The 18237-nt window shown below is 35.4% G+C and overlaps 5 protein-coding genes, 1 non-coding gene and 1 pseudogene across 6 annotated transcripts; 2 read left to right on the top strand and 5 right to left on the bottom strand.

The window, feature by feature from the left end:
- Positions 1–414: 414 nt before the first annotated feature.
- LOC105558248 (dnaJ homolog subfamily A member 3, mitochondrial-like) lies at positions 415–1533 on the bottom strand. The gene has a single exon (XM_012005835.1). The coding sequence runs from the start codon at positions 1531–1533 to the stop codon at positions 415–417; it is 1119 nt and encodes a 372-aa protein (XP_011861225.1).
- An 84-nt stretch (positions 1534–1617) lies between these two features.
- On the bottom strand, positions 1618–1692 carry Trnar-acg. The gene has a single exon. It is a non-coding gene; the product is annotated as a tRNA-Arg (tRNA).
- Positions 1693–4228: 2536 nt separating this feature from the next.
- On the bottom strand, positions 4229–6709 carry LOC105558247 (mutS protein homolog 1-like). Its single transcript, XM_012005834.1, has one exon. It carries the CDS (start codon positions 6707–6709, stop codon positions 4229–4231), a length of 2481 nt encoding a protein of 826 aa, XP_011861224.1.
- A 3443-nt stretch (positions 6710–10152) lies between these two features.
- LOC105558246 (GMP synthase [glutamine-hydrolyzing]-like) lies at positions 10153–12222 on the top strand. The gene is made up of 2 exons (XM_012005833.1): positions 10153–10176; positions 10696–12222. The coding sequence occupies exons 1-2, from the start codon at positions 10153–10155 to the stop codon at positions 12220–12222; spliced, it is 1551 nt and encodes a 516-aa protein (XP_011861223.1).
- Positions 12223–12557: 335 nt separating this feature from the next.
- Positions 12558–13549, top strand: LOC105558245 (annotated as a pseudogene).
- A 9-nt stretch (positions 13550–13558) lies between these two features.
- On the bottom strand, positions 13559–16063 carry LOC105558244 (protein translocase subunit SecA-like). Its single transcript, XM_012005832.1, has 2 exons — positions 14058–16063; positions 13559–13937 (listed from the first exon to the last, which is right to left on the bottom strand). Exons 1-2 carry the CDS (start codon positions 16061–16063, stop codon positions 13559–13561), a joined length of 2385 nt encoding a protein of 794 aa, XP_011861222.1.
- A 1001-nt stretch (positions 16064–17064) lies between these two features.
- On the bottom strand, positions 17065–18237 carry LOC105558243 (dihydrolipoyllysine-residue succinyltransferase component of 2-oxoglutarate dehydrogenase complex 1, mitochondrial-like). Its single transcript, XM_012005831.1, has one exon. It carries the CDS (start codon positions 18235–18237, stop codon positions 17065–17067), a length of 1173 nt encoding a protein of 390 aa, XP_011861221.1.

The raw sequence follows: 18237 nt of genomic DNA, 5'->3' as shown, positions 1-18237 counted from the left end.
TTCCAAGCAAATCTTTTTTCCTTTGAGCAATAAAATCTACATCAGCAATGAGCAGCTCAACACCTGGCATAGTTTCATCTGCAAAACCAACACCAAGGTCGATCATAATCCACTTACCTTGATAATGATATAGGCTAACATTCATCCCGATTCTTCCTACTCCCCCAAGCGGAAGAAATAAAAACTCATTTTTGTTTATATTCATTAAATTTAAATTATTAAAACCTGAGAATAGCAAAACTTCGACCTTAAATAAAGAAATTTATTGCTTTTACATAGTTTTAAGGAACTAAGAAGTTTCTGTTGACTAATAATGTTGATATCAACACTATTGTTAAGTTTTCCATTAATAAGGTCAAAGAATTGCAGGATTAAGTGTAAACAGTTACTCCTTCATGTCATTTAGCAGATTTCTTATTTTTTTTTTACTTTACTAAAAAACCCTTCAGATTGCTGTTGTACACTTGCATTTTCCTCTTCTTCAAGTGCTTTTAATAGTTCAATTTGCTTTTTAGTTAAATTTTTTGGATTTAAAGTCTCAACTATTACCTGTACATATAAATCACCACGAACATGTGAGTTCATATATGGCATACCCTTTTCCCTACAACGTAATTTGGTACCAGTTTGAGTGCCTTCAGGGACCTTTACTTTTATTTTAGCTCCATCAATTGATTGGACATCGATTTCGCCACCAAGCACTGCTAGTGTCATTCTTATAGGCATTTTACAGTGTAAATCTGCTTTATTTCTAGCAAAGATTTTATGGGAAATTATTTTCACGTATACGTATAAATCTCCACTTTTTCCACCTCTTGTTCCAGCTTCTCCTTTACCACTTATCCTTACCTTAGCTCCTTCTTCTATGCCTTTTGGAATTGAAACGGATATATTTACTTCATCTCTTCTACGTCCACTTCCACCACATTTCTTACATTTATTTTGTATTACTTCTCCTTCCCCATAGCATGTAGTACATGTTCTTTCGATGGTAAAAAAGCCTTGCTGAGTTCTAATCCTACCGCTTCCCTGGCATGTGGGGCACTGAACTGGTTTAATTGCTCCTTCGCTACCTGTGCCTTGGCATGTATCACATTTTACATTTGTCACATAATGTATAGGCGCTTGTATTCCTTTAAATGCATCTTCTAAGGTAATTTCAAGATCATAACGTAGGTCTGCTCCAGACACTCCTGTTGTGCTCCTCTTTGCTCTTGATCTACTTGCACCACCACCGAATCCTCCACCAAAGAAGTCATTGAATATGTCGCTAAAATCTCCTGCAGAGCTAAAGCCTTGAAACCCACCAGAAGCACCTTCGTGGCCATAACGGTCATAGCTTGCCCTTTTCTCAGAGTCAGATAGAACTTCATATGCACCTGTTACTTCTTTAAATTTTTCCTCTGCTTCTTGATTGCCAGGATTTCTATCAGGATGATATTTTAACGCTAATTTTTTATACGCTTTTTTTATCTCATCAGCACTGGCATTTCTTCCTACTTCCAGCAGATCATAGTAGTCTTTTTTGCTCATATATATAGTTTAGTGTTTAACCTTTAAAGATAGGTATTGCATATATTAATTTCAAGTGTGACTTCTGTTTCCTATAAAATGTGGTGCACCCTGAGCGACTTGAACGCCCGACCTTTTGATCCGTAGTCAAATGCTCTAATCCAACTGAGCTAAGGGTGCTTTCATAAAGTTAACTTTAGCAGGTTTTGTAGCTTGATTCAATTAATTTGGCTAAAAATAAAACTGTTAATTTTTATCATACGTGAAACCTGCAAAAAATTGCATTTGTTTTCTTAAGAATCATTTTATGGTCAAGCTCAAAAAAAACGGATAAGTCAAGCAAAGTTACAAATGTAATTTTGCTTGACTATCCATTTATTACCACCTAAAATAGCTAACAAAACCATCCCGTATGACATTTTATCTATATCTAATTAAGCATATTAATAAGTAAGCAAATTTTAATATAATCTTATTATACTTATAAATATGCTGTATAGAATGAAAGTATGGATGATTTCATAACTGCAAGAAGGAAAGATGATGCTGTGGTATCTGTTTGTCAGGATAATAAGAAAAAAAACGTATTAATTTTAGGGCTTAATCAAACCGCAAGGAATTTGTTAAAATACGAGGAAGGGAATTTACTTAATAAGCCGTTAATCAATATTTTAAGTGCAAGAGCAGCTGACGACATGAAGAATTATTTGGAGTATACCGAAAATGGACACGATTTACTTGATGTATTACCTAAAGTGATAGATTTTTCCTTAACTGATGCTAAAGGAGAAGATATAAAGACAAAAGTAAAAGTTTTCCGCACTACACAATTTGCTAGTAATAAAATAAATTATGAGCTATTGATACGTGATATCAGCTTGTCTCATAAATTAGGAATCTTTAGAGATGAATATCTAATGGGTAAAAAATATAAAAACCATAACTTATTCGATATACCAAATAATGAGTCTACTATTCTAGAGTTATACGTTATATTAAATTTTGCCTTTCAACATCAAATTAATGCAGCTATAGGAGTGATTGGCTTAAATAGTAGCTGTAGTGAGATAAATGATGCACTGAAAGTTATCATAGAACATTTTTATAAAAATTGCCGTAGTGATGATTTTCTAGGGTATATTGATGAGAATAAAGTGCTTTTTGTTTTGATTAACTGCGATGTAAAAAGTACGTCTAAAATAATTAATCGTATACATTCTGCCATTAATAAGCAGTTATTAAAGCGAAAATTACCAAGTGTATCAATAATTTATGGGAATATAGCTCAAAAACGGGCAGCAAAATCTACCAGCGGCACCTTCTGAAAAGTTGTTTTTTATTTATATTGAGTTTATTTATGAAGTTAAGGTACTACCTGGTAGCACTGCTTTCATTATTATTTTTGCAGAGTAGTGCTAGCTCTAGAACAATTTTGGATAAGGAAATATTTTATGTAGAACTAGACGGAAAAATAGATTTGAGATTCGGCTACGCCTTCAACAGAGATTCTTTCAGTGCTAATGCTAAGGATAAAACTTCAAGTTATTCATACTTGCGCTTTCTTTATTTACAGCAAGTTTATCCAAATACTAAAATGGGGTTTAATGTTAAGGCAGGAGTTTCTGGTATTGCAAACCTAAAAGCGTTAGACATAGAAAAGTTAGACATGGAGGAATGGTATTTCATCATTAAAAATCAGGTGCTTGGATCAATTGAATATGGTAAAAGAAGTTTAGTTAGTCAGAGCATGTTAATTAACACTTCAAAAATTTATGCAGCTGCTGGAGGAGTAAATGGTCATTGGACAGATTATGCAAATTTGCATGGTAACAAAAACAGAGATAATGACCCTGGATATGATAAAGACAAGGTGTTCTGGGTCAAGCCCAATATTTATAGCGATTATAATGGACTCGAACTAGGGTTAAAACAACCATCAATTAACTACATCTCCCCTGAAATCTATAACTTTCAACTCGGGTTCAGTTATGTCCCAGGAAAAAATAACTTACAATATAGCAATCTAATTGCTGCTGGCCTTTCCTATAAAAATGGCCTATCAGACGATATAAATTTTACTACTGCCTTAACTGGTGAATTTGCAAGAGAAAATTTAACTGGTTGCTTAGATGGAACTCCTGAAGGTTATGGATGTCATAATCAATTACTGCACTGGAATTTTGGTTTGAAGCTAAAATTGTTCGATCTTGATTGCATTTTTTCATATGGTAATGGTGGTAAATCAGGCGAGAAGCGTAATCCTGGAATAAATAATACGTATTATATGAATGCAGGTATCGCTTACCACTCTGATTCTCGCAAATTGAGTTTAACATATTTCAATAGTGGTAGGAACATTGCAAGCAAAGGTACAAACGAGTTAATATCATATGCTTTAAGCCTTGAATATCCATTTTTTATGGGCACTTCATACTATTTCGATATTGTAAAATTTAGTACCAAAGAGCCTGAAGTAGAAAATAGCAACTCTGGTTATGTGCTCTTGACTGGACTGAAATTAAGTTTTTAATGAGGTTACATTGTCTCCTGTCATCCCAGCACTCTTTTCTGTCATCCAAGTAGCGGGTAACATAGAAACGAAAAACTTACTTGACACATTTTGCCAGCCCCCTTATCATGACGTGTATAACAATGTTACAAAAAATAATATCATAGGGTTCTCTCCATTTTTTCTGGGTAAGGTCAGAATTTCCTCTTAAGCCTTTAGCTCCTCAAATACTTCACTTGCTCTATTTAAAACAGAATCAGGAAAACCAGCAAGTTTTGCTACATGTATTCCATATGACTCATCTGCAATGCCTTCAATTACTTCATGTAGAAAGATAACCTCTCCGTTCCACTCTCTTATTTTTACACAAAAACATTTCACGTTCTTCAAGTATTTGCTTACTTTAGTTAATTCATGATAATGAGTTGCAAAAATGGCGCGGCACTTATTTACATTGTGAATATGTTCAATCACTGCCTGTGCAATAGATAATCCATCATACACTCCTGTGCCCCTACCAATTTCATCAAGTATCACCAAGGAACGATCTGTTGCCTGATTTACTATCGTTGCTGTTTCGATCATCTCTACCATGAAGGTAGAATAACCAGCTGTTATATTATCTGTTGCACCAACCCTACTAAATATCTTGTCAATCACTCCAATATGCGCACTCTCTGCTGGCACAAATGACCCCATGTGAGCTAAAACTGAAATGAGAGCGTTTTGCCTCAAGAAAGTGCTTTTTCCAGCCATATTAGGCCCAGTAATTAGATGTATACCAGCTAAATTGATGCTATTTGCAATGAATTTATCGTTAACTTCAACCACTGGATGTCTTCCATTGCGAATATTGAACTCTTTACTGTTATCGATAATGGGTTTTACGTAATTATTTTGCACTGCAAGCTCCGCAAACGTGGCTCTAATATCAAGTTTTGCCAAAGCATTTGCAGCAAGAGCAATTTTTTCAGATTCTTTAGCGACTTCACTACACAGTTCACTAAAAATTTTCACTTCTAAGCCGATTGCAGCATCACGTGCCGTAAGAATTTTATTTTCTAGTTCTTTCAATTCATTAGTAGTGTAGCGCATGCTATTTGCTAAGCTTTGCCTATGAATAAATATGTCCGAAGTTATTTTGTGATTTGCTGACACTTCAACGTAATAACCAAGTATATTGTTGTGTAATATTTTGAGTGCGGCAATGCCAGTTAGGTCGCGATAAGACTCACGGAGCTTGGTTACCAACTTGTTACTGTTGTTCAATATATAAGATAACTCAGATAATTCTGAGTTGTATTTTGGATTGATAAATCCTCCTTCTTTTACGGAACTGAGGTTGTTATCAAGTATAGCGCTGTTTAGAAGCTCGAATAGATCTTTATGATTACCAAGACTTTTATGTATTGTGCTTAGTTCACTCTCGTCTGATTTTACTGTCATTCCAGCGCGTGACGCTGGAATCTGCATCTGGATTCCAGTTTCAGCTACTTGGATGACATATTGTTGTGGGAGAGATCCATTTTCACCTGATTCAATTTTACATAAGAACTCAGATAACTCTAAAGTTTTTCCTAGGCCTATTTTTAATAGATTCATATCCTTTGGTAAACCACGCCCTAGTATTAAGCGCGATAAAGACCTCTCAATATCCGGAATGTTAGATAATATCTCTCGTATTTTTCTGCGTGGCTCATGATTATTTACAAAAAATTGAGTGGTGCTGAGCCTCAAATTGATTGCCTTGGAGCAAGCAAGTGGTGAAGCGAGTATTTGTTTGAGCAGGCGTCCACCAGAGGCTGTAACTGTGTGATCAATAACTGAAATTAGTGAACCTTTCTTTTCACCAAATTGAGTTGTAAACAACTCAAGATTTCTCCTTGCTGAAGCATCAATAAGCATGAAATTTTGTTGCTTATAGGTTTTTGGGAATTCAAGTCTTGGAATGGAGCCCCTTTGTGTTACTCTGACATATTCAAGCAGTGCACCACACGCCATGATTTCTACTTTGCTGAAATTTCCTATACTCCCAAGTTCTCTGATTTTATAAAACTCGCATAACGTTCTGTGAGATTTACTATACTCAAAAAAACTCTGGGCGTGTTGTGTAATTGATATTTTATAATTTTTTAAAATCGATCTAATTTTTTCGTCCTCAATGAATTTTTCAGAAATTAATAATTCTCTTGGTGATATACGCAATAAATCACTATCTAGAGCTTTTAAATTCGTTAAAGTGTGAAAAAATTTTCCCGTTGATAATTCAAGCCAACTAATAGCATATTCGTCATTTTGTTCAACTATGGACGCGAGATAATTATTGCTTTTATCCTCCAGTAGCGAATCTTCTATAATTGTACCTGGAGTTACAACTCGTACTACATCACGTTTTACTATGGATTTATAGCCCCTCTTTTTTGCTTCATCAGCAGTTTCTAATTGGTCACAGATTGCTACTTTGAATCCTAAATCTATTAGCTTGTGTAGGTAAGATTCGCTACTGTGTGCTGGCACTCCACACATTGGTATTTCTTGCCCATTTGAATTGCCCCTCTTGGTTAGCACTATATTCAGCAATTTCGCAGCTTTAATAGCATCATCGAAAAACAACTCATAAAAATCTCCTAGCCTATAAAATAGCAGATGATCCTTGTATTGAGCTTTCAGGTTCAAATATTGTTCCATCACAGGGGTGTTTTTTTCTCTTACGAAGCTCATAATATTTTTTAATATATTGTATTGATAAACGTTATTATAGATTATATTGCACATACATAAAATTTAAATAGGTGTATAGAAGGACGTTGAGCAAAATTTAAAACAATTAAATTTTCTGGATCCAAGTAGTCAGGACACTTGGATGATATAAAGAGTAGGAGTATTCGATGACAAAAAAGCAAAAAATGCAATTGTCATTCCAGCGCGTGACGCTGGAATCCAGAATATCCTAATTACAAAGTTTATTATTTAGTTTGAAAAATACTATAGCTTTTTCTGTAGCTAAGCTGACCTAGATTTACCAACAATTTGAAAAACCGTCATTCCGCTACTAGTTAGCGGAATCTATACCGCGCATAGCTGTACGAACATTCATTTTTGAAGACAGCAAATGGTGTCATTCCAGTCTGGAATCCAGCTTCTATGCAACCTCATCAAAAACATTCATTTAGTGTAAGATCAGCTACTTTCCATGCTAGTTTGCTTGTGAACAAGCAAACTTTTCTGGATCCCAGTGTCAAGCACTGGGATGACGTCATAGGGGCGCTGGGATGACACCTTCCTGCTAGACAATGTTCGTACAGTTGTAGAATGAATCGCGGTATACTTGGGTCAGCTATATGTAGGTTGTAGCCCTTCTTTATCATTTGCGGCAGTTGCACCATCAACAGATATTTCAGAACTAACAGTGCTAACAGTTTTTTCTATCGCTTTAGCCTGTTCATAGTCTTGACTCAAAAAATACATGGCCAGTCCAACAGCTATACTAGCAACAAGAACAAGTGCTATCATTACACCTAGTATCATACCACCAGAAAGACTTACTGCAACACACACACCAGCTCCAAGTACAACACTAAGAAAACCACCAATTATCATGCCAGGCACTAAACTGCCTATCATAGCGCTTTCTTTTTTCGTATGAGCTTGTTTTTTCATACTTTTAATAAGCACTTCTTTTGTTTTTCCTTGAGCTAAATCTAAAGGAATTTTATTATCCGCGTTTTGTATCAAAGGATTTGCACTATATGTAACAAGAAGGGTGATTATTTCTTCAGTTTTATTACCTATAACTGCATGATGTAGTAATGTATTTCCCTTTTCATCTTTAAAGTTTATATGAGTACGAAGTTCCTCATCTAGATTTCTTACTGGGTTGTTTTTTGCATATATCCTAGGTTTTATTGCTTCATCTAAGTATTGTATTACTTGTTCTAGTGATTGCTCGCCAGGATTTTGTATAAAATGAAGCAGAATTTTGTGTACTATCGCTTCCTTTATAGTTTTTGGGCATCGTAAAGCACATGCAAATGTGTCTTTATTAATAGTTATTTCTTTGTTTTTTCCAAGAAAATCTTTTAACTTCTCAATTATATTTATACTGTTATTTTTGCCAGTAATTATCGATTGTAAAGTTTTTCTGTTATCGTCACCAGTCATGCTATCCTCCTTGGTTTGATTGCATTGCTCATTAATAAATAATATAATAAATCCTGCTAAAAGTCAAGCAATTGATTAATAAGTTAATATAATCCTCCAAAAGGAGCTCCTTACTTTTTGTTCAGCATGTCCATTGGATCAGACTCTTTAAGCTTGCTGTTTGCTGAATTTATTCATCACAATAGCTACAATGTGCTATCGAAGTTCTCTGTAATCTTAGTTGGTTCTTCTAGAATATTCAAAATATCAGTTGCACAAAAAACCCGATCTCTCTTTCCTTGAGAAGTTTGTGAAACGATGCCTAAATCTTCAAGCTTTACGATTGCTCTTTGGGCTGTTGTAAATACGACACCTAAGTTTTCAACTACTTTCCTTATAGTAAAGTAAGGGTTTACAGCGAGATACCTTACAATACCACTCGCAACTCCTTCAGTTTTAGAACTAACTTCAGTTTGCCAATTTGCAATCAAAATATTAATTCGTTCTGCTCTTGACAATGCATCCAATGATTGCAGTACTACACCATTTAAGAAATAAGAGAACCAATCATGCCACGTGCCTCTGTTGCTTATATTGTAAAGTTGGCCATAATACTCACTTCTTGTAGCTTCAAAAAATGCACTTAAGTATAACAGAGGTGATGGTAATAATTTTCTTTCGATCAGAAGTAATGTTATTAATAAACGTCCAATACGTCCATTACCGTTCAAGAATGGGTGAATCGCTTCAAATTGATAATGACATAGAGCTATATGTATAAGTGGGGGTAATGTTCTATCATGTAGAAACTTTTCAAAAGAGCGCAAGCAACTTATCAATTCATTTGGTGCTGGCGGGACATATTTTGCCGTATTTATTGTACACCCTGGACTTCCAATCCAGTTTTGTACTAGACGAAATTCCCCTGGCCTTGCACTTTGCATCAGCCTCCCGTGAATTTCCTTAATTAATCGGAGCGACAGTGGAAGAGATTGTAAACGTTTTAGTCCATAATCGAGCGCTGATATATAATTGCGTACTTCTTGTAAATCATCGGGATTGCGATCTACATTAGCACCTGCTTCTTGAGCCAAAATTTCACCAAGAGTTGCTTGAGTTCCCTCGATTCTACTTGAAAGAACTGCTTCACGTACTATAAAGGGTCGCATGAGAAGATGAGGGTTAGGCAATTTAGCTCCTTCCCTGGATAACATACCCAAAATATGATCTGCTCTGGAAAGACTATTAACTAAATCATTGTCCCATTCAAATTTTGGTGGCAAGGGAAATGCCTGATAACCAGCGAATGCTCTAACAACTTTACCCGGAGGTGATTCTTTAATATCCATTCATTCAACCCAGCACACAATGTTCATAGTATATGTATTATTTTCAAATAAAGTCAAAAATGAAAATAAGGCTTTATCTTATCATTCAACCCAGCACACAATGTTCATAGTATATGTATTATTTTCAAATAAAGTCAAAAACGAAAATAAGGCTTTATCTTATTTGCGTGTATGAAAATAAGAAACTCTCTTATTATTGATTTTACTCAAAAACGAAAATAGAAGAAGCTGCTGAACTTTATATTAGCAGTTATCCTGTTTTTCTGGAGAGCTGCTATAAAACTTCTGAGTAAAGTCACTTAATTTTTACACATCTATTGTAGAGTAAGAAGAGCTGAATTTGGGACAAAAATGCTAGCTAATGCTTGGACTTTACTGACACTTACACTACTTGAAACTATACTTAGTGTAGACAATTTAATCTTTATTTCTCTAGCAATAGATAAGGTACCAAATGTGCTGAGAGAAAGAGTGCGCCTTATGGGCCTTGGATTAGCGCTATTAATGCGTTTTGTAATACTATTTTTTACATCATCTATATTGTCAATGCAAAAACCTATATTTCACACTGCATCGCTAAATATTTCAGCAAGTGATTTACTTATGATTGCAGAGGGATTATTCCTTATTGTTAAAAGCTCTATGGAGTTACGAGATGACATCTTTGTATGTAAGAAAAATAAAAAGAAAGCAAACGTTAAATCAAAATTTTTTTTAGTTGTGCTACAAATTATATTAATAGATTTAGTTTTTTCAGTTGATTCGATATTAACTGCTATAGCACTAACTTATAACATGATAATAATTGCCACAGCGTTTACATTTTCCATGCTAGCAATGCTGTTTTTATCAAGTTATACCGCCCAGTTAATCAAATCTAATCCAGGTTTAAAAGTAATCGCTATCTTATTTGTTTTATTTGTCGGTGTGTACCTCATACTGCATGGATTTCATATAGAATTACCAAAAGGATATTTGTATTCTTCATTTATGTTTGCACTGCTTGTGGAAGTTATAAGCAAAATAAAGAAAATGTAGTGTGTTGTTTTTCAAATTGTAGGTAAACCCAAGTCACTTTAGCTATAGTTTACTTACTTCTTTATTTTCTTTATTATCAGATATCACTTTTAAATAATATGGAGGAGCAAATTGTCAGCAATTGCCATTATTGATTTTGGTTCACAGTTTACACAGCTTATCGCAAGACAAGTCAGAGAAATAGGTGTGTATTGCGAAATATTTCCAAGCAACATCAGTTTTGAAACAATATCAAAATTCAATGGGTTTATTCTCTCTGGAGGACCACAATCTGTAAATGATGATTGTTCTGAAACAAGTAGAGTAGTACATGAAATTATAAAACTTAATAAGGCAACAAACGTTCCTATACTTGGAATATGCTATGGACAGCAACTCATTTGTCATTATTTTGGAGCAAAAGTAAAAGAGAGTTTCAAACAGGAGTTTGGCAGAACTAAAATCAAGATACTAAAAGGATCCCCCATTATAAAGGATACCTGGGATATTAATTCTGAAGTGGATGTATTAATGAACCATGCGGACAGTGTTGATACTATACCACAGGGATTTACTGTTATCGCATCAGGTGTGATAAATCAAACAATTGCAATGATTGTTAACGAACAGCGGAAGATTTACTGTACTCAGTTCCATCCTGAAGTTAAGCCTACAACAAATGGCAGTAAATTGCTCTCTAACTTCTTGGATATTGCAAATTGCGAGAGAGACTGGACAATGAAATCGTTTATTGAAAAGCAGAAGGAAAAAATCAAAAATGTAGTAGGAGAGAAAAAAGTAATTGCTGCAGTAAGTGGTGGGGTTGATTCAAGTGTTGCAGCGGCTCTCACACATAAAGCTATAGGAAAACAATTGAACTGTATTTTTATCGATACTGGGTTGTTACGCAAGAACCAGACCATTACTATATTAAAAGAGATTCCGATAAACTACGTTGATAAATCAAATTTATTTTTGAGTAGGTTGAAGGGGATAACTGATCCAGAAGAAAAGCGAAAAATTATCGGTAACGCTTTCATTGAAGTGTTTGAAGAAGAAGCAAAAAAAATAGGTGGTGTGGATTTTTTGATGCAAGGTACCATCTACTCTGATGTAGTTGAATCAGGGCATGCCTCAGACAACACTAGTACAATTAAGTCACACCATAATGTTGGTGGGTTGCCAGAAAAGATGAACCTGAAGCTAGTAGAGCCTTTACGCTACCTCTTTAAAGATGAGGTAAGGCTACTTGGAAAAGAAATTGGGCTTTCAGACGAGATAATATTTCAACATCCATTTCCTGGACCCGGACTTGCAGTGAGGATTATAAGTGAAGTCGATGAAGAAAAGGTGCGAATATTGCAAGAAGTAGATGAAATATATATTAATACGATGAAAAATTACGATCTATACGATAAGATATGGCAAGCTTTTGCTGTGTTATTACCAATAAAAACTGTAGGCGTCATGGGAGATGGTCGTACATACGGATATGTTTGTGCTTTAAGGGCTGTAACATCGTCCGATGGTATGACGGCTGATGCATTTCCATTTGAGGATAAGGATCAGCATTCGCTAGTGTTTTGGGACTTTTTACAGAATGTTGGCAGTATAATTGTTAATAACGTTTCTGGAGTAAATAGAGTTGTCTATGACTTAACTTCTAAACCACCAGCAACCATTGAGTGGGAGTAAATCAAAAAGTCTAGTCATACCGCAGCGGGATCTAGAGATACCGTGAATAAATCACGGTATGACGTAGGATTGATGTCATACCGCTTTGTTAGCGGTTGAGATACTGTGAATAAATCACGGTATGACGTTAAGTAACTCGTCATCCCGCTACGTGTTAGCGGGATCTAGAGATACTGCAGCGGTATGACGGTTCGCGGCGGAATGACGAATTTGTTGTTTTTCAAATTGTAGGTAAACCTAAAGCTATAGAAAAAAAGAAGAACCAGTTTCTTAGTTCTTCATTGACATAATCCACTTCATATGCTACAATAAAATTTTATATCTTGGAGAAGGAAATGACATTAAGGTTAATACTACAAAAAGTCAACAGTAGTCCAGATCTGAGTAAGGAAAATTTAATTGATAGAATTAAAGATAAGCTGCAGCAGGAAAATCGATCTATATATGATGAGTGGAAAGAAAGTGAATTTGATATAAATTACATGTTTATAGTGCTCAAGTGCAATTTATTACTTACAGCAGCTGAAAATGGCTAGAAAAAGTAGTAAGATACTTAACAAAAAACGGAGCTAATGTTAATGTACAAGATGAATGGGAAAAAACCTCCTTACATTATTCTGCTCAGCATGGGCATATGAAGATAGTGAAACTTCTACTAAAAAATGGAGCAGACGTTAATGCACAAGATGAAGATAAAGGGACTCCTTTGCATATTGCTGCTTATAGTGGTCATATAGAGGTAGTAAAACATCTTATAAAAAAAGAGGCAGATGTTAATGTAGTGGACAGATATGGAAGAAGTCCTTTACATTATGCTGCTGAGAATGGATACACACAAGTAGTAGAAGTTTTGCTAGAAGAGGGAGCAGACGTTAATGCACAAGATGAAGATAAAGAGACTCCTTTGCATATTGCTGCTGAGCACGGGCATATGAAGATAGTGTAACTTCTACTAAAAAATGGAGCTAATGTCAATCTACAAAATAAAAATAGATATACCCCTTTGAGTTGTGCTTGGCATAGTAAATATCCAGAAATAGCAAAACTTCTACTAAATTATGGTGCAGATCCATCATGCATCCATAGACCTAAAGCTATGACAGCAGGAATTACTGTGGGTGTTATATCTGCTGTTGTAGTTTCACTAGTACTTGCCTATGCCACTGCATTACCTGTACTAGCAATAATTGAAATTACTGCAGCATCTGCACTGATAGTTGGTGGAATTTCCTATGGGGTTGCGTATAAGTCATCAGAGCATTCATTAAACAGTAAGCTAAGTGAGGTTAGCTGCAGTAATGTTGATGGAAATAAACAAACTGTATAACCATAATTTTTAGTTCACTACAGTAACCGCGCCGTGGCAGTGTTTGTATTTTTTTCCTGAGTTGCAAGGGCATTTGTCGTTTCTTGAGACTTTGGGAAGTCTGCTATTTCTAGCAGAATGTAACCTATTGCCTATCTCTTGGTTATCTGCCAACTTAAAGTGCGCTAGGCGGTGAATGGTGAGTTCCTTCCATTTTTCAAGCATTGACTCAAACATCAAGAAAGCTTCGCGTTTAAATTCATTCAGTGGATCTTTCTGCCCCATGGCACGTAAGCTTATGCTTTGTCTTAGGCTCTCTAGAACTGAAAGGTGTTCCCTCCATAAATGATCAAGTGCCATTATCATCATTTGCTTCACGATCGTATTCCACAAATCTGTAGTGTGCTGACTGTTGAAATATTTTTCTTTCTCAGTAAAAAATTCTTGTATCTTATCATTTATATAATTCAAAGCTTCTTGTTTGTTTAAAAACTTTGCTAAATCTTCTTTATCAAGCGTTATTCCATACCTTGTATGGAATTCTTTGACTATATCTTCAATATAATCCTCATAATAGCCACTTTGGATTATACCTTCTACTATGCTCTCATTTACTTCGCTATATACTTCAAGTAAATCATTAATTTCGTTGCCTAAGATATTGTTTCTCTGCTTAAAAATAACTTTACGTTGGTTGTTGATTACGTCATCAAACTTAAGCAAAGACTTCCGCACATCATAATTTCTAGCTTCAACTTTCTTCTGCGCCTTCTCAAGTGCCTTATTGATCCATGGATGATGAATAGCTTCGTTATTCTTTAACCCTACTTTTTGTAAAAAGCTTCTCATTCTATCAGAACCAAATATTCTCATTAGGTCATCTTCAAGCGATAAAAAGAACTTAGAAAGTCCAGGATCCCCCTGACGACCAGAACGGCCGCGTAATTGATCATCTATTCTCCTGCTTTCATGTCTTTCGGTTCCAACCACGCATAAACCACCAGCTTTTATAGCAATTTCCTTATCTTTTTTTACTCTTTCGACTATTTCTTGGTATTTTTTTTCTCTTTCATCAGCATTTTTTATCTTCTTTAGCTCTACCTTTGCGATCATTTCAGCGTTTCCACCGAGTTGAATATCAGTTCCACGTCCTGCCATGTTAGTTGCTATAGTGATACTACCTGGCACTCCAGCTTGTGCTATTATGTACGCCTCTTGTTCATGATAACGAGCATTCAATACTGAATGCTTAAGAGAATGGCTTTGCAAAAGCGCAGAAAGCTTCTCAGAGTTTTCGATGCTTACCGTGCCAACAAGGACTGGTTGAAGGCGTTTGTGGCATTCTTCTATAAACTTCAACACAGCATTAAATTTTTCTTTTTCTGTGCCATAAATCTCATCATCGATGTCTATTCTTTTTACAGGTACATTAGTTGGAATTTTTACTACATTTAGTCTGTATATATCACGAAACTCTTCTGCCTCTGTTGCTGCTGTTCCAGTCATTCCGGAAAGTTTATTATACATACGAAAATAATTCTGAAATGTGACCGATGCTAAAGTTTGGTTTTCATGCTGAATTTCAAGATTCTCCTTCGCTTCAAGTGCCTGATGAAGACCATCGGAATATCTCCTGTCCTCCATCATACGCCCAGTAAATTCATCAATAATCACTACCTTGCCATCCTTTACTATATAATCTTTATCAGCAGTAAACAGCTTATGTGCACGTAATGCTTGGTCTATATAATGAGTCATTATCATGCTGTCAGTATCATAGAGCGAGGAATTTTCAGGAATGAGATTGTATGACCTGAGTAGTTCTTCTACTCGTGAAATACCATCTTCAGTAAGGAACACTGTCCTACCCTTCTCATCCACCTCATAATCAGAGTCAACTAATTTTGTTACTATTTTATTGATATGCTTATATATCTGATTGTTTTCCTCAATCTGGCCAGAAATAATAAGCGGAGTGCGAGCTTCATCAATGAGTATTGAGTCTACTTCATCAACTATTTCGTAGTGAAATCCTCTCTGAACCATGTCTTCTTGAGAAAATTTCATATTGTCTCGCAGGTAATCAAAGGCAAGCTCGTTATTTGTGGAATACACGATATCTGCACTGTAAGCCTCTTTTCTCTCTTCGTCTGTCAAGTTATTCGTGATAAACGCAACAGAAACCCCAAGAGAATTATATAATTTGCTCATCCACTCTGTGTCTCGTTTTGCAAGATAATCGTTAACAGTGACGACGTGCACGCCTTTCCCTTCTAAAGAATTAAGGTATGCAGCTAAAGTTGCAACGAGTGTCTTTCCCTCTCCTGTTTTCATTTCTGATATCATGCCATTATGAAGCACCATTCCACCGATTAGCTGGACATCAAAATGTCTCATATTAAGGAATCGTCGAGAGGCTTCGCGCACAACTGCAAATGCAGGTACGAGAAGATCATTTAACGTTTTTCCATTTTTCAATTCTCGTTTGAATTCTTGAGTTTTACCAGCAAGCTCCTCATCAGATAAGCTCTGCATTTCTGTTTCTAATGTATTTATTTGCTGAACAATTTTTCTAAAGGATTTTATTATCTTCTTGTTTGTTGATCCAAATATCTTTCTTATAAAAAAGAATGACAACGTAAAAATGAAAAATATAAGAATGGCTGTCAAAATTAGCGGAGAATCTAGCATAAACTTAAGTAACGTCTTATTTAATATGAGATTATATTACTAAATGCAGCCTACAGCAATGATATATAATAACAAAGGAGTGCTCTGTGCACTCCTTAACGCTTAGTTAAATATGCTGCTCTGTCTTTTCTTGATTTTGCGTGCTAACTCCGTTTATGTCAGTATTAGGTTCAGAAGCTTTCATTTCATTCAACTTCAGTAAATCTATATTTAAATGGACCAGATTTAAGAATTGAGCAAGCAATGTTAGGATGCTTGCTGAAAAGATAAATCCATTCATCAGTACGACTACTTTCAATATCTTCACCAAGATCTCCTGCCGTATTACTTAAGATTAATCCCTCAATACCATTCCTCCGAGATTTTTCTAGGATACTCTTAATAGCCTGATCATTTTTTTCCTATAGCATAATAAAAAGGTAAACAGTATTGCGCTTTAACAAAGAAGTTAGTTGGTCAGTCGCTCTCAATCCAAGAATTTGTTCAAGAATACCATTTTCTTCAGCTATTTGTAGAATATCTTCAATAGCCTGATCATTGTGTTCACATATAGCATAAGTAAGTAACGTATAAGTTACTGGCATACACGTTTTACTATTTACTTTATGTGTATAATTTAAAAGAATGTCTTGTATTTCTTGTTTACTCCTATCTTTTAATATACTCGCAACACCTCTCTCATCATGTATTGCATTTATTAAGTTACTACCCAATATACCTATATCCTAATATACACTTTAGTAAAATTTGTCAACTTTTGAAACCTTCTCCTTGTTCAGTGATCCCAGTGTACACGACCTATTGATAGCCACTCTACCAACTGAGCTATGGGATCATGTTTAAAATTATACTTCCAAAACTAATCTATTTGGATCTTCTATGTAATTTTTTACCTTAACAAGGAAAGTTACTGCTCCTTTGCCGTCAACTATTCTGTGGTCGTAGGAGAGGGCAATGTACATCATAGGTCTAATTTCAATTGAGTTGCCAACAGCAACTGGCCTGTTTTGTATTGAATGCATTCCAAGTATTCCAGATTGCGGAGGGTTTATTATCGGAGTGGAAAGAAGTGAACCGTATACTCCACCGTTTGAGATAGTAAATGTTGCACCTTCCATTTCTGATACTTGTAATTTACCTTCACGAGCTTTTTTGCCAAGAGCAACTAAAGTTAACTCAATTTCTGCGAATGACATCTGATCAGCATTCCGAATAACTGGCACAACAAGGCCTTTGTCAGTGCCAACAGCAACACCTATGTCATAGTAATGTTTATATATGATTTCATCGCCTGAGATCTCAGCGTTAATTTCAGGGATCTCTTTCAGTGCTTGCACCGCTGCCTTTATAAAAAACGACATAAAACCAAGTTTTATTCCATATTTTTTTTCAAAAGTGTCCTTATATTTTGCTCTTAGATCCATGACATTTTTCATGTCAATTTCATTGAACGTGGTCAGTATTGCGGCAGTATTTTGCGACGCTTTCAAACGAGCGGCAATTACTTGCCTTATTTTGCTCATTTTTACTCGTTCCTCTCTTTGCTCTCCATTTACTACACTTTTTGGCAATTCATATTGTTTTATTGCAGACTGTTCTGCTTTGTTTATATGGCCTATCACATCTGCTTTTGTTATTCTATCCCCCATACCAGTTCCTTTAACACTTTCTGCATTGATTGCATTTTCCTCCATAATTTTGCGAGCTGATGGAGCATCTTTTTTAGCAGAACTTTCGCTTTTATCTTCTTTTCTCGCTTCCTCTTTTACTTCCCCCACAGAAAGCTTCGCTAACAATTGATCAGGACTTATCACATCATCTTCCTTTACAAGAAATTCAGTTATTTGCCCTGAAGCTTCTGCAGTTAATTCGAGTGCTGTTTTGTCAGTCTCAATTTCAAAGATCAAGTCATCTACTTTTACTGCTTCTCCAATATTTTTCTTTATTTTTACTATACCTTCCGTAACTGACTCACCACCAAGAGTCTTTGGTGCTCTGATTTCTATAATTTTGCTCAT

The sequence above is a fragment of the Vollenhovia emeryi genome, unplaced genomic scaffold (genome assembly GCF_000949405.1).
Source record: "Vollenhovia emeryi isolate VEMERY1.0 unplaced genomic scaffold, V.emery_V1.0 DF939362.1, whole genome shotgun sequence".
Taxonomy (NCBI): domain Eukaryota; kingdom Metazoa; phylum Arthropoda; class Insecta; order Hymenoptera; family Formicidae; genus Vollenhovia; species Vollenhovia emeryi.
Note: the sequence above shows the minus strand (reverse complement) of the source record. Positions and strands in the feature narration are given on the sequence as shown.